Source organism: Poecilia reticulata, linkage group LG3, assembly GCF_000633615.1.
Source record: "Poecilia reticulata strain Guanapo linkage group LG3, Guppy_female_1.0+MT, whole genome shotgun sequence".
In the NCBI taxonomy this organism is placed as follows: Eukaryota; Metazoa; Chordata; class Actinopteri; order Cyprinodontiformes; family Poeciliidae; genus Poecilia; species Poecilia reticulata.
In genome coordinates this window covers 26,193,475-26,209,971 of record NC_024333.1, presented here as the reverse complement: position 1 = coordinate 26,209,971, position 16,497 = coordinate 26,193,475, and the positions used below count along the sequence as shown (strand labels likewise).

Below are 16,497 nucleotides of genomic sequence, written 5' to 3'. Positions count from 1 at the left end.
AATTCACTTGAATAAATTTTTAGAGAAAGACACTGCATGTCTTTGTTGCCAACCATGAAAAATTAAGCTTTCATATAGAACCTGTTTGTCAAAGTAAAAAAGGAAAGCTAGAGAATTTCAAGATCAGATGAGAAACAAAGTTATAAGTTGGTGTGAGTAGTGCCAGACTAACTTTTAGGAAAATATTCTTTGCACTGACTTCATAAAAGTGGAACCTTTTTGGAAAGTGTGGCTCCTTTTATTCAGGGGGACAATGATATAAAACTCATCGGAAAATCAGACTTTGAATTGCTTTTAGAATCACAAAAGTCATGGTCTGGGCTGACCTTGTCAACCTTGTCAAAGCTTGGACTTGAGGCTGATTGAGATACTCTGTGTGACGTTGAAAATGATGTTCATTCTTGAAAACCGTCTTAAAACGATTCTGAAAAGAAGCTGACCAAAATTACTCTACAGAATTTGAAAACTGCATTTTGCATTAAGTCTGGTATCTGTTTGATGTAAAAAAAAATAAAAAAATAAATAAAAATTTTGGTATTGAATTCCAAACAATTAGGTGCAACAAGAAAAGCACAGTACAGCATGTTTCACATTAAGACTGGTAGCACTGTTTATTGGTCAGGGTGAAATGCTCACCCTGAATCATAAAGCGCTGACTTGAAGGAAAGACAGAGATGACTACTCTTKCTCATTAAAACCAGTTAAATTTGTGCAGCATCTCAGCATGTGGGAGGCAGATGGAAGTGGCAAAGTGAACTGACTTTTATTTCTTCCTTATCAAAATCTAAGCTTAKAATCTTGTCTCTTAGATGAAAGTTWTTCARCGCCAAATTGGGAGAATAAATATTTTAAAAAGTCCTTTTGCCTATGTGTTTGTCAGATATCAGTAATGTCAATTCCGGTTGAAGTCAACTCCTTTKTAAATTCCTTGTCACTGGGATTATGTCGGCTTTGTATCCTCTTTTTGGAAGCCACCCTAAATCAGTATCACATTTCCAGATGAGCTTAAAGTTAAAGCTGACCTGTAACAACTTTATCAGCTTCTTACTAAATACTTTTACCAGCCTCTAAAGTGCTTTTGAAATCCCTTTCATGAATGTCAGATAGTCCTCTTCAAAATAAGCTCAGAAACGGGTCTTGAGTTTCTGCGCAGTCTGTTTCAGAATACCTTTCTACACCTTCCAAATTGTTCAGATCAATCACACATTTATGTCAAAACCTCATTAAAACCTTATAAGAGAAATAAAACGTCAATATACAAGGTAATGAAATTCAAAACAGGAACATATTTTATGGAAGAGTTAGCATTCCCCGTCTCTCACAGTTTAATTTGTCCTTTTACTATCTGTTAATAAGATGAAAGGCCACCTGCCAAAATGCAGGTTATGAAGTTCTAGTGGGAACCCAGTGTGGATCTATGTAGATCAAGACTTGGGAGGTTGAATCACCACATTGTTTTCAGTCTGGGAAGGGAAGCCATCGTTTTATGCATGTCCTGCTTCAATTTCTTTGTGTTTTTCATAGAATTAAGTTTGGCGGCATGTAGCCAGAAGAGTTATTTGTGTAAAAAGACTCAAGCAGACAGCTTCTCATTTTTAACTCAAACTGCTATTACAAAGTGGTGGAATGCAAGCTGAGTCCAGAGAAATACCCAGTCTTGTTATGTCTTCTTCAACACTTGGCTTGAAACACATCAAACAGAAATGTCATAAAACAGCATTTCTGTCAAACCTACAAGTATGAAGAAGCAGACTATTATTTAGTGCTTTGGACTGGCAACTAGTCTATCTTMTGGCATTCTTTTGTCTGTAAGCCACTGACCAAAATCATACATGTGCTTTGAAGATTAAACATGATATGTTTAGAAAGGAGAGAGAGGAGTCAGAGAAATATACGGAAGATTGTATTAGACATAACTGTAGTTTCTATTGTTGTGTATGGGCCAGGACAGCTGTCCACATCTGGATGCTGGTGTTGCAGCTGCTGCTGAAAGTCTGGATTTCGGGCCAGGACTGGAAGTGTCTGTCAGCCGCAGATCATTCTGTTTCAGATCCAAAAAGACATTTAGGTGTAAACCACAGTCAGTCCTGCCTTCACTYTCCTTATGGTTTTATTTAAGCTTTGTGTGTGAGGATAYGAGACCCTTTTAATTACGCCGGAGCAACAGTTGCACATTCATGTAAATGCATGACCACTTTATATATGTACCATAGCGTATATTATATAAAACGGCAAATATTTATGTGCAGTGTCTTGCAAATATATTCTCACCCATTGATCCTTTAAGTATTTTNTTAAACATGATATGTTTAGAAAGGAGAGAGAGGAGTCAGAGAAATATACGGAAGATTGTATTAGACATAACTGTAGTTTCTATTGTTGTGTATGGGCCAGGACAGCTGTCCACATCTGGATGCTGGTGTTGCAGCTGCTGCTGAAAGTCTGGATTTCGGGCCAGGACTGGAAGTGTCTGTCAGCCGCAGATCATTCTGTTTCAGATCCAAAAAGACATTTAGGTGTAAACCACAGTCAGTCCTGCCTTCACTYTCCTTATGGTTTTATTTAAGCTTTGTGTGTGAGGATAYGAGACCCTTTTAATTACGCCGGAGCAACAGTTGCACATTCATGTAAATGCATGACCACTTTATATATGTACCATAGCGTATATTATATAAAACGGCAAATATTTATGTGCAGTGTCTTGCAAATATATTCTCACCCATTGATCCTTTAAGTATTTTGTCAAAACACAACCACAAATATTTTGTATTTTGTTTACATTTTATGTGGTAGGCCAACAGAAAAGAAAGGGATTTGCCTTTTTCATTTTTGTTTTTACAAATGCAAATGTGTATTTAATTGGACAAAATAGAAGTTRCAGCTGCATATCTCTTTGGGCATGTCGGCATCTTCTTCTCAAAATAACTCAAACTCTGTCAAATTTGATGGATAGCATCTGTAAATATTGATTTAAAAAAAAAAAAAGAAAAAAAAGATTTGCCCTTACTTCTCCAATTAGATCCAGTTCCGGACTTTTACTGGGCCTTCCTAAAAGTCCCAGTAAAAGTCTTTTAGACTTTTAGAAAGTTTAAAAGTCTAAAAGACTTTTAAACTTTTAAAAGTCTAAAAGTCTCTGGGAACAACGCTCTGGCAACAACGCTCTTGTGTTGTTGCCAGAGCGTTGTTGCTCTGGCTGTTATTTTAGGATTCTCCTAGGCTAAAGTCTTTTGCCGCTAATATCTGTCTTCCAAGACAGTTGGTATTGTAATTTTTTTACTTTTGTACTATTGCACTTTTAAATATGACGGCTGCCAAAAATAAACTGGCACAAGGCATGYAGTCTGGTACAACTTACAAATTGTTAGCAAGTTAAGCAGACAAAAGCCAGACCATTCAAAAAGTACAAACATCCAGTTAATGCATTAGCATTAGCTGCCAGGCAACTAGAAGCTTCCTTGGGCCTAAAGTAGGGTTTCAAAAAATMCTTGCTACCTTAGAAGTACAGCARGGAGAGTTAAAATGTCCCTGCTGTACTTCTAGTGCTCTCTGAAGCAATKTGCTWCCCTCAGCTGTTTATTGTATTTACTATGTCTGACATTAAAATTTGTTTTCTAAGCTGAGATATTTAAATGTGACAATAAAAATCAAAACAGAACAAATTTGTAAGGGGGGAAATGCATTTTGAGAGCTACATTTCAATAAAGCTATGGGTTGGAGACGCCTTTGACAAGATCTATTGTAAAGTCAAAGTTGCAGTGGAAGCGCTGTCAGAGCTGAACTTTGGACTGGATAAACCTATAAAAGAAAACAAAACCCAAAGTCCTTCACAACGACCATGTCCAATTTAAAAGACTTGTTTTGTTTCATGAGAGGAGATGAAATCTTTACTGACTCGTGTGTTTGAATCCCTGTCTAACGAAGACCTTGGAATGCAACGAGTTTAAAAATCATCTGCTCGTGTGGAAACCTGCCAGGATTCACTTTGGTTGATGGTTTCTGGGTTCACATCTTGACTTGGAGACAACTCCACTATCCTGATGCACATAACCACATCCAGATGAAGGCTGGGCTTTAGTGACGCTATATAAACCAYGTTTTACTTCCACTAAAAACAGAACCATTTTTATTAGCCCATGACAAAGCCACCCATAGAGAGAGGATGATTAAAAAAATCTGTTGTTCTYCCTCACTGGAGAAGCAAATYCAAGACTCGAAAGCTGACTCAGAAGTTATTAAAAATAATATTCAGGCATATAGGAGCTGGCAACATTTTACCTGATCTACAGTCGCATGTGCTYATGGGTTCTTCTSACACCGGCTAAGCCTCGCTTCCATGGGTTCACACTTAAGGCTGAATTTGTCAGTCCGGAGGGAAGGTCTGGCATTTTGAAAGATTATTCAGGGACAAATTGCGTTCCATATCCTTCTTGCATATATGCTCCTGTCAAACAAATGAGGAGTATCTTTCTGGGTTGTTAAATTCTCATGGAGTCTCATGGCTCTAGTTATTTCGGAGAAACAAATGTATTGGGACTCCTTATGCTTAGTTGAGGGGAAATACAGTGATCCTCCAGATTTTAGGTAGAAACCCCAGTTTTGTGTCTCCATTCCTGATCTCCCTTGACAYGCYAMAACCACAAAYTTATGTAGAAGGAGTAGAATATTATTGTTCTGGGCCACTCTGTGCTTGTCCCTTAAGGACTCATGACAGTCGTCCGGCGCTGAAACTGTGAACTATTTATCGTGTTTTTTCTACACATTGTTGCTACTTGACTTTAACAAATTGGACTGATAATTTTAACTCTGTTTTCTTGGTTATTTGGGACAATCCTTCCCAAAAAAAAAAAAAAAGAATCCACATGGAGCGTAACAATTAACATTAGGTACACACACACACACGCTCTGCTTTTCAAACCATTCTTCTTGAACAAGAGAAAATGGTTTTGTGTGGAAACACAAGCTGATCAGCAATTTCTGAAATTCCCAGACTGGCCCAATTTGTTCCACAACCATATCACTTTGAAATTCACCACCACAGTGATTCACCGTGGGGCTGCTGTGTACATGGTGATGTGCAATTTTCTTTCTCCGTCACACATAGAATTTACAAACAAGCCAAAAGCTTTTGTTTACCTCCTTTCTCACCAGATCATCGTTCATGCTTGTGGTTCTCCTCCCAACATGACCCAAGGCATTCAACTAGAGCTCCAAACAGTATCTTTTGTGGCTTTCTTCAAAAAATAGCTTTCTTATTACCACATTTATATAAAGACCATATTTGTCCTGTCAACACATTCTCCCACTTGCAGTGTGGATTCCTGACACTCCTCCAGAGTAACTATTAGTTGGTATGGTAATGCTCTCCATGACCGCTTAGAGGACATGTCTTTGTAGGTCAGTAGTTGTACTCTTTCTGGTATAGGATAATGGTTTGAACTGTGAAGCTTAAGATATTATTTTATTATCTACCTCTGCGTTAAACTTCTCCATAGTTCTATCCCTGACCTGTTGGGTGTGTTCCTGGGTCTTAATGATGCTGTTTGTTTTGTAAGGATCTCTGACAGAACAGCTCTATTTACACTAAGATGAAATTACTCACATRGTGGTGGCAATTGAGTTCCTTTCATTTTYGCCTAATACCCAATAMATCAACAAATTCTGGGAAGGAACCYTGAACTGGGATCTTTCTTTATGGAGTTTGAACATTCCCCCTTGAGACCCCAWYGGCCCTGCAAGGATAAGCAGATATACAGAGGATAGATAATAGGAATGTGTTGAAAAAAGTTGCCTTTCATCCAGGTTCTAACAGATTTTTATGTATTTTACTGTAGCTGAAAGCAGCACATCAAACTGTTAAAAGTTGTGCTCTTAAATGACTCCTTGGAATCGAGAAGGATGGTTTTAAATGTTTATGTTTCAAATGAAAAGAGTAAATATCATATCACATTTTCCAACCATAACTGCTGCACATGATTGGTCATTCATTTAAACTGTGGTAGGACTAATGTTTCTTTGTGGCTGATTAGCTGTAAATGAGGACAGCAATGATGATGGTGTGTGATTATGCTCTTCGACATCATGGGGCCTAGAGCTGGATTTGTATTTGTAAAGGAAAATAACAACTGTACAGCATGAATCATCATTTCCAACCACAACTACCACACGATTGCTCGTGGCTTTATGCTCTGATAGCTTCATGCTGTAGAGATTTTTCTTAGAATGCATTCAGATGCTCAGTAGATATTTCAAACTAGATATTTCATTTGAGTTGTCTCTTGCTCCTGTGTAGCTTCTCACTGTGCTGGACACATTTATTGGCACTCAAGGTAAATATATGTTAAAATCCTTTTACCTTTTGTAAATGTATTTTAGTTGTATAATATCATATAAAAAAACTATATTGCTGTGATTTACTTGATCGATTAATAATAATTTCAAGAAGCCTCCACTTATGACTTTCTAGTTTTGCTTGGGTATCAGTATGTTGTGAGGCAGATGGCAGTTTGCTTCAACTTCAGGCCCCTGGACTGGATGAGTTCCCACATTTATTTTCCACAATGCAAAGTCAAAATGATGGCAAGACTGCCGTCAACATGGCAACTGACCGGTTGGGAGTTATGTCAGAAAAAAAGTGTTACTTTGTCCTTCTGTCATAAACATAAATGTGTGGAGTTYACCAAACTCTGCAAAGTCTTTAACTGGAAYCGTCTGCTTTAGTCAGAATAGACAGAGATTTAACTTTGACATGGCAGGCATCCWKGTCTGCCATAAAATTTATTTGCATGTAGAAAAACACATTCACACCACATTAAACACCAGAGAGACTGTACAAGAATGTGGCATTTTGCTGTAGCAATAAAAAACTAATTTATTTTAGGACTTTTTACTCATCTTTACCAGACATGCAATTAAATGTGGCTGATCAGCAATGTRAAAGGACCTTGCTGTGTTTTACCTCGTGCTTCATTCATCGGGCAAACTAAAGAGCCGTTTCATTTGCGCTGATCTGTAAAAAGAGGTCATAAAATGTGGCCGTCGCTCGCTGTGTCAAACTGTTACGTTTAATGATGTGATCCTGTCTTTATTCAGCTCCAAGTTGTGCCACAATATACTGACCACAGAACTGTTCAGCTGTTCAACACTTCTCTCTATTTCCATCGTTTACTATTTCCTTCGTGAAAGCGGGCACGTCATGTTTGCTTTGGCTGAAAATAGAGAGTAATGCTAAGAGMGGGAGAGAGCCAGCTTCTCCTTTTCAGCTTCCCTCGTTTGGCTCAGATCACCTTTTCCTGCCTCCATCTCTCCTTCACTCTACCTTTCACCACCTGTTTATGGTCTCATTGCTGTATGCCTGTTCTGCCACACGTCTGCTGCAGATTTATCGCAGCTTAGGAACAGCAAAATCCGCTGAGATGGCCAAAAATTGTGTGAGTTATGATACACGTCATGTAAATTTGTCTCATTTGTCAGTTGAATTGGGTTTTCCACCTCACAGCCGTGTGACATGCGCAGAATCCAGTCTGTGTTGGAGGGSCTGTTGTCTAAAATGTATTTATTTATTTTTCGTGCTTATGTGGGAATACAGCTTCAGTCCTAAAGGGGAAGCATGGTTATTTTATTATGCATATGGTAGATCTACATAAAATTCAGATAAAAGGCTACAGCGCTCTGTTTGTTTGAGTGAATGGTGGCTTACTGAAACACATTTTGGTTCCTTGAGCAGCTGTTTAYACCGATTGCTGGTTTTACTCCTGATTATGGAGTGCTGATGTTAACTGTTCTGTTTTTACTACACCCAGCTTTCCTGTAATTTGCTACAATTGATGTGGCACATAAAACTCACATCCTAAACTGGCTCGTTCGCACATCCTGTAAATCCTAAATTATAGCATGACATGGTTTTGTGTTTCACCTTTATGAACTTTCTCCTGTAATAACTATCACTTAACCCTTCCTTGCCCCCTCCCTCCCACCCCCCCTCTCTGCTCCATAGAGCCTTGGGTGCGATGAGTATCTTGGATCTGGGAAGGTGGTTGACAAGTGCGGCGTGTGCGGAGGTGACAACTCGACCTGCAGGCTGGTCTCAGGAGTGTTCAAACACAGCTTGTCCAAGATTGGCTACCACAAGATAGTGGAGATCCCAGAGGGAGCCACAAGGATCAACGTGACGGAGATGGTGAAGAGCAGAAACTACCTGGGTGGGCAACAGAAACAGACCTTGATGACGATACAGACGATTCTCAACTTTGTGGAGTAGTAATAGTGTCTGTGGTTTTGCTTTGCATGTTTACTTTAGACTGTACACCTGAAAGCTGAGGAGGTAGACTTTCTTATCATCTCTAAAAGTGGTACTGAGCAATTATCTTCATCTGTCTCTGTTGAACTTTAGCTGGTTTTTCATTATTCTTCAGTCCAGTCATTGTATGTTAACACCATATCGTCCAGAAGTGGACATGTGGTGGACATAAGAAGGAGTACAGCAGCTAGAATATTTTAACTTTTAGATAATGCATCATCAGCGGATGAATAGTAGAGGAAACATCAGGTGAAGAATGAACCTTAGAGACATGTTGTGCTTAAATTGATCAACTGTTGGGCAACAGTTGATCAGTTTATACTTGTGGACATRGCACTGGCTCAACCCTTGAGGTTAGGAGTTTGTGGGCTGTGCAGACTCCTAACCTCTTAACCTGGTGTAACTATTGGCATTGCTGCCTTGCAGCAAGAGGTTCCTGGGTTTGAATCTCAGCCTCTCTGCATGGAGTGTGTTCACCTGAGTTCTTTCAGATTCTCTGTCTTTCTTCAACTGGCTGAAACACGCACATCAGGKTGATGGGTTCAATCCAGAGATTGCTTGCAGGAATGAAGGCATGCTTATTTCCTCTATGTGTCTGTGTCTGATGGGCAGGTGACCTGACAGCTGGGGAAAGCGACGCTGTAAAAGATGAACAATTATAGAAAACGGATGGACGGGTTGAATAGAGAAGTTTTAGTATCTGCTTGTTTTATTTAGAGCAGGGCATTTTAAGTCCGTATAGGCACATTTTTACAACAGTGTAATGGTCCTTGAATATTTGCAGTCTGGTCTACCATCTGAATATTTAAATCCACTCATTAATTTAACAAGAATGAGTAGCTATATTCAGTATTTTGACAAATACTGTAAGTTGGAAACGGCATAGTTRGAGTTCTCATTCATTCTAAATGCACRCTTTGTTTCCCTCCAAATAGAGCATTTCATTTTCCATYCTGCTTTACAGTTTCTGGTTGTCATCTACTTAAGAACTTTCCTTTATTTTACTTCTGGTCCTATGTAGAAAAAAATTWGAAATCTATCTCCTGCACACACTGTTATGGCAGCAGTGAAAATAAACCTCATGAGAAGTGATGACACAAACCATTAATCATAAATGTAAAATTTTTAAAAATGTAGATGCCGTGATGARTTTTAAAAAGTTGTAGAAAAGCCTGTAGGACATTTTCACAGAATGGAAAAACTTGAGACAAAATGACACAAGTTCACAATGTTTACACAAACGTTAGCTTAACGAACAAAACTTCATAGCATAATTCAACACAGTCAGCAACAGTTGTTCCTGCTGCTACGGAAATTAGAAAATATGTGGTTACTTATGGTTGCATAGGATTATCCATGAGATTTGTTAATTTGATTTTGATACAATTTGATWGTGTTCTGCTCTCTAAATAGCAACACAAGCTAATATCAGCTGCTTAGTTAGTCAGACTATCTGCTGTGGTAGTAAAGCTTCAGTCTCGACTTCTCCTCTGTAGTTCCAAACAATGTTACCTTAATAACACTGTTTGAACACTGCTGTGTTTTTCATGTATYCGGAAATCAAAGAGTGAGGGCTATTGCTGCTTGGTATATGCTTCCAAACAAGAAGGTCTTTCTTGTAAGAAAAGTGGAACTTGTATAAAAGTTTCTTCAGACAGATGACTCGTAGCTGAAAAAAGACTGAGGTCACTCCAGCATTTTGTTTGACATCTCATTTAAAATAAATCTAAAATCATCTACGATGTCCAAAATATGTCCTATTTTCTCTTCTCTCTCTCTCTGTCTCAGTTTCTCTTGATCAGACTCTGTTTTACACTGCACATATCCAACAGTGCTTTTAGTTGTCCAAACACTCTTTTACAAGCCAGTCTAATGTTACACTGCTAATGCTTTTCTAATTGCCTCTTGCATTTAATCCACAAAATCAGCAGAAAACATCCAGRGAGAGTTTGTTAAAGGATTTGCATGAAAGATTTTGCGAGCACCAGGAGACTGAAACAGTAGTCAAGAATATTGGTGTTGAAAAACCAGACATTTCCTCAAGCATTTAGCGGCGATTCAGTTTTGAGGGTGTATGAATGTAGTTTCAGATGCATGTCTTTTGTTTTCTTGTCAGCCAGATTTTATTATAAATAATACTTATAGAGAAGATTTGTGCGTAATATTTCTTGAGAAGATTGGTTTGAGCTCAGAGTTGTTGTTGGTGATTATATGGTCATTAATTTCTGTGTCTTGCAGCTCTGCGAAGCCGTTCAGGGAGATCCATTATAAATGGAAACTGGGCTATCGACCGACCGGGGAAATATGAGGGTGGAGGTACCATGTTCACCTACCGCAGACCCAATGAGATCAGCAGTACAGCTGGGGAATCCTTTCTTGCTGAGGGCCCCACCAATGAAATTCTGGATGTTTATGTAAGCAAAAAAATGATTTTTTTTTTTTTTTTTTTTTAAGTTCTCTCCAATTTTATGGCATGAGTTTGACTTGAGTCAGCAAAAAAGTTGAAAAGCATGACTAAATATTATGAAGATTTTTTTTTAGGCTTGTCTTCAAAGTCTCCACCACTTGTCTTTTAGATGATCTTTCAGCAACCAAACCCTGGGGTTCACTACGAGTACATTCTCTCCTCTGAGAAAACCGTCAAGCCTCAGCAACCAACACAAACAGCAGAAGGTGAATTACAGCTAACTCTGCCGAGAGAGAGAGACAGAGAGAGAGAAAGAGAGAGAGAGAGAGAGAGAGAGAGAGAGAGAGAGAGAGAGAGAGAGACTTCCAGCAGTTAACTGAAAGGTTTAATATAGCACAGCCTAGTTTGATTTTAAATAACTGCTGATAATTAATGACACAAAGATTTACAGAAATAGTTGTTGATGCTCTTTTCCAGTAATCTACTTATATTAAAGTTCTTAAAAGAAAATGGAACAGGTTTTACGATCAAAAGGTTTAACAAAAAATTGACGTCAGAAATTGGAAATGACAGTTGATGGTGGTGACGGCCGGTGCAGTCTGGTATTATATTTTCTGTTTCTGTGCCTCCAAAGAATCTGCGAGAGGACAGGATGAGTACACGCAGCAGAGCCACACGCAGCAGGAGAACTTCAACTCTGCAGGAGGGGGAAGATATCAGCCACATCTTCCTGACAACCAGGTACCTGCTGTGGTTCCTCCAAGACGTGACAGGGAGTACAACTGGAAACTGACTGGCACCACAGAATGCAGCGCCTCCTGTGGAAAAGGTTAGAGAGCTCAACTTGGGCATAAGGTTTAATGTGTTGAATTTCAAGCAAACGTCCATCATGACTATGTCATTGGCCAAATTAAATGTTGTGGCCAATGCAGAAATTGTTCTCAGGTTTCAGAAATTCAATCTTCCGCTGCGTCCACYGGCTGAATCACGTCGAGGTGTCGGATGCTTTTTGTGAAAGCAGCAGCCGCCCAGGTCCACAGGAGGAGGCCTGCAACCTGCAGCCCTGCCCAGCATTGTAAGGGGAATCACTTCTGTTCTCATTGGCTAATTTCTGGTAATTACTTCACTTGAAGAACATTGTGTTTAAAACGCAGCTAAAAAGTAAACTCTAGGTAATGACCAAAATAATATCCTTGGAGTCATTATAATCAATGTCACTGTTGGGGTTGAATATGAATTATTTGGTTTCAGCTTTTTGGTATTGAAGTGATGGAAGTTGACATGCATGTTTTGCTGCTGGGAAACTTTGAGTCCTGTTTTATTTTAGAATTTTACTTTGATGCAGTGATTGAGSAGTGTTTACTGATGGATGGTGGCGCCACTCAGCAGTAAACTGTACTCTGTGTCTCCGCAGAAAGATTTGCTATGATAATAATTTGGGGAGTTGTACAGAACCGAGTCCACTCTTTGGTTTGCTATTTCAGAACCTGTGTATCCCGCGACACCTGTACTTTCCCGTACAGTCATCCTGAACATTCAGTTTTGTTTTGCATAATCTGAATATCATAACTTTTACTAGCGTGACGCATCTCTAGAAAAATACATATTTTTTTGCAGTGTTGCTAACATTAAGCTTTCAWTGGATTAGTTGGGATATCGGAGAGTGGTCGGAGTGCAGCAAGACCTGTGGACTGGGCATGCAGCACCGGCAGGTTCTGTGCCGCCAAGTTTATGCCAACCGCACCCTCAACGTCCACACGAGCCGCTGCCGACACCTGGAGCGACCCGAAACGGCCAGTACCTGCCAGCTCAAGATCTGCAGTGAGTGGCAGATCCGCTCTGAATGGACATCTGTGAGTGAAAACAGTCGGGTGGAATGACTCAAACATGAATTATTCATCCGCTGACTTCAAGTTTTGAAAATGTATTTCTGCAAAGAAGATCATTTTTCTTTAGTTTACTTTAATGCTTACATTTAATACATTAGTTTAGTGTTTTTTCATTGTCATCTTGTCAGTTTATTCATAGGTATAGCGAATGAAACTCGTCACAACAGTGAAGAGGCAACAGTCCCTGTTGTAACCGAGCGGTCTGTGTCTCCATAGTGTTCGGTGCCGTGCGGGGTGGGTCAGAGGTCAAGAGAGGTGCGCTGTGTGAGCAACGTGGGTGACTTCGTTCCTGATGAGGAGTGCAACATGAACCTGCGACCCACCAACGTAGAGAACTGCGACATGGGAGCCTGTGCCAAGAGCTGGTTCTACACCGAGTGGGGAAACAGGGTAGGAGAAKAAATTATTAGATGCTATAGTTTTGTTTTTGTTTTTTMCACTTTTATGAACCTACTGTATACAGCATCCAGGCTTACCAACTATTACAAAATGTTCAATTTGATGTTTTTATATATTTTTTTAAAACTTTGACTTTTTAATTTTGCTCGCCATACCCACAAACWTTTTCATGTTTGAAATGATGAAATACATTTAAAAAAAAGGCATGAAAGAAAAAAATCTGTACAAGGCAGCCGAAAGTCTGTATCTTCAGCTTGAGTTTATGAAATAGAAATTAGTCATTTAGCAGGAATTTGGGGAAATGCTTTCCAAAATCAGAAGCTTTCTGACCTTATAAACGTGCACGTTTATAAGGTCAGAAAGGGTGCACCCTGTGGAGAGATTTAAATCTTCATTTATTGCAGTGGTTTGAGTAGTGAAGTAAAGTTCTGCATTAAAAAAGCATTAGGCAGCCATGCAGATATTGCCCCAGTCTCTCTTTTTTCTATAACATCAAGCCATGTTTTATGCCTGATGCTTTAACTGCACAACAATAATATAATGGTCAAAACATTGCTCAAAGGACACTGTCTGAATCACCACTCAATCTCTGGAAGTAGTTCTGAAATTTCATTTCTTKCATGCTGCTTGCCCATGTGGTGGAGTGAAAGAACATGACATACTCATCTTCCTTCATTTGGCTCCTGCATAAAGGAAAAARTTGTAGGARAAACATRAAGAGAAAGTGGCTATAGTTTTACCTAATAAAACAATCTGTTACACCAGCMGATGACTTATCCTGATAGAGGATCATGAAAAGAAAAGGTAATGGTAATAGAATGCATTTTAGCTAACTAAGCTACTTCATGTTCACACCACAATTGGTCGTTCAGTCAATAAAGTTTATTTGTATACCACATCTCAGCAACAAGGCAGTTCAAAGTGCTTYACATCATAAAAACACGGAAACACAAAGTCATAGAACGCAGTCAACAATTGAAGCATTGCATTTTGTCAAGTGCCATCGTTGCACATCAGAATATTGATTAATGTTCCATTTCTGATGTTTCAAAAGCAACTCTAAGGTTTTAAATCAGTCTCGATTGAAAGGCACTCAGTAGTATCTCCTTTAGCCATATTATAAACTGTTACTTCTCAACTTTGAGTAAGAAAGACAACTTTGAATGGCTTATTCACAGAATAAGAAGCGCTTGCAACACAGTTTGTTTCTTTGACTATTATTCGACTCCTGCTATGGTTAGAAATGTTCACATTAACCTTCATATAATTGTATTGTTTRTATATAAGCATTTCTTCACTACTTTGCTCTAAACTAAGAAGAAGAATATGTTTTTTTATGACAAACCTGCTGATTACTGCCCCACATTAATTACAATGCTTTTTCCCTGAAGTGCTCCGCTGAATGCGGGATGGGTGTCCGAACCCGCAGCATTCTTTGCCTGACCAACCATATCAGCAGCCTCCCTCTGGAGGGGTGTGGCAGCGAGCGGCCTGCAGACTCCCAGGTCTGCAACAACGGTCCCTGTGACAATCGAATCGAGTGGTTCACAGGTCCTTGGASCCAGGTACGAAGAAAGGCAAAAGGCTTTAGCAKAAACTTTTTAGCGTGTTTTCTGTTTTTTTTTTTGTGTCTGTTTTGCATTTYTTTATTTAAAATATTAYATGCTGGGGGTTTTTTAAACCAGTGCTCTGCAGAATGCGGCTCAGGCAGTCAGCAGAGGTCAGTGGTGTGCCTGATAAAGTCTGATGAAGGATTTACCGTCATGCCACCCTATGAATGCTCATCCTTGGACCGACCACTCAGTCAGCAGAGCTGCAATATTAAGACCTGYGGTTCGAAGTGGTACCACACTGACTGGAGTGCGGTGAGTTGCAACAAATATATATATGTTTTTCCAAATTTTACTCTTAATTTATTGTGAAGGGTTTTATTTTTTTGTTCTATTATTACTTCTTTTTTTTTTTCAACTGTGTGCTTTATTTACTTATTCCTGTTGCTGCTCTACACTAGGAATTTCACCTCTGAAATACAATTAATTAAAGGATTCTAGAATTTAGTCCAGTCATGGGCCACAAATGGCCGCCGGGCCACACTTTGTGGCCCCTGCTGTAAAGTGTTCCAGTGTAATGCGTATTTTATGCATACAGAATTTATGCCAGCGGTATAAACTGCACAATATTTTGTCGAAGCAGTTCTCACTCAATCCGCTGATTTATGCCCTTCCCAGTGTTCAAAAACGTGCGAAGGAGGTTTCCGCGTTCGGGAGGTGCGCTGTCTGTCAGACGACATGCTGTCCTCTGAGGCCTGTGATGAGCAGCTGAGACCGGCGGACAGGGAGGACTGCAGCCCTGAGCCCTGCATACCTCAGATAGGTCAGCCAACTTTTACTACATTGTCTGGAATACCACTGACAAGGGGGATCAGTATCTCCTGATGATTTCAGCATCCTCCTGAACATATGTTCACTTRTAGTATCTGCAATGTGAAACTTGTTCCAGGGAAATTCATTTTCATTTGTTTTGAAAAAAAAAGATCTCGATGTGGAAGTTGCCCTGGTAACTAGTGATTTTTGTTTTCGTTTGCTTCAGACYTGAACTGCAGAGACAAGTACTACAACTGCAACGTGGTGGTCCAGGCTCGCCTCTGTGTTTACGATTATTACAAAACAGCATGCTGTGCGTCTTGTTCACGCATCGYACACAAACAGAAGGCACACCGAGGTCACAGCTAGCACCGACTTCCTGAGGATCCTAATTCACGCCCACTAAAGGTTCTCTGACCCCGAGCCTGCCTGGACAGACGGACGGGCAGGACCTTTTCCAGAAAGGACCCTCGTTAATGTTAAGAGCGATGAAAACCAGAGAAGGACCATTTGTGTTGGATCTTTTACAGGTTGCTGTTGGGGAACCAAAAAAAAGGCCATAAATCATGTGTGACATGAATCTAGGTGCTGGAAATAAGGAACGTTATCCGGATCAGCGAGAGCCACAACAAACAGAGGCATCAGCAACAAAAACTTGTCGGGTTCTTGTTCTTCAGTTTGAGATGAAGCGTTCACAGCTGGCTCTTGTGCATCACTTTGTCCAGACTGCCAGTGAACCCTCTGCGGAGGATATATTCTAACAAAGTGGAAACTGTCCAGCATATAATAAGCGGTTTCACATCCAGCCTCACTAACATCGGCTCATTAAACTGAGCTCAGCACAAAAACATTCCTTTCATAAACAAATTCTGTGCATTAAACCCTCCAWKGGGCTAACGWCGTGTCCKTTCCTACGCTGCCCTGAGATGTAAGAGCAGCTTATGTAATATAATTATCTGTATATATGTTTGTGAATGGCAACGTTTGATAAATGTTTTTTTTTAATGGTWCTCTGAGCCTCCCACATAACCTAAAAGGAGGGGGGAGTCCTCTTTATTTATGTATGTGACTCTCCAGGGTGGTTGCTACTTTATCGGCCACTGGTGGCTTCTTCTTTTCAGCTGTTCTGCCTCTAAGCCAATC

At 39.8% G+C, this 16,497-nt stretch overlaps 1 protein-coding gene across 3 annotated transcripts in view; it reads left to right on the top strand.

Moving 5' to 3' along the window:
• Positions 1-16,491, top strand: part of thsd4 (thrombospondin type 1 domain containing 4) — a 45,658-nt gene extending 29,167 nt beyond the window's left edge. For all 3 annotated transcript variants that reach the window (XM_008405527.2, XM_008405528.1, XM_008405529.2), the window contains 11 exons: positions 7,994-8,198; positions 10,535-10,710; positions 10,873-10,969; positions 11,338-11,532; positions 11,649-11,778; positions 12,352-12,556; positions 12,809-12,982; positions 14,383-14,556; positions 14,677-14,856; positions 15,220-15,364; positions 15,581-16,491. In XM_008405527.2, coding sequence (XP_008403749.1) covers positions 7,994-8,198; positions 10,535-10,710; positions 10,873-10,969; positions 11,338-11,532; positions 11,649-11,778; positions 12,352-12,556; positions 12,809-12,982; positions 14,383-14,556; positions 14,677-14,856; positions 15,220-15,364; positions 15,581-15,723 — 1,824 coding nt within the window. In that variant the 3' untranslated portion in view covers positions 15,724-16,491. The remainder of the gene's footprint in view (positions 1-7,993; positions 8,199-10,534; positions 10,711-10,872; positions 10,970-11,337; positions 11,533-11,648; positions 11,779-12,351; positions 12,557-12,808; positions 12,983-14,382; positions 14,557-14,676; positions 14,857-15,219; positions 15,365-15,580) is intronic.
• The last annotated feature ends 6 nt before the right edge of the window (positions 16,492-16,497 follow it).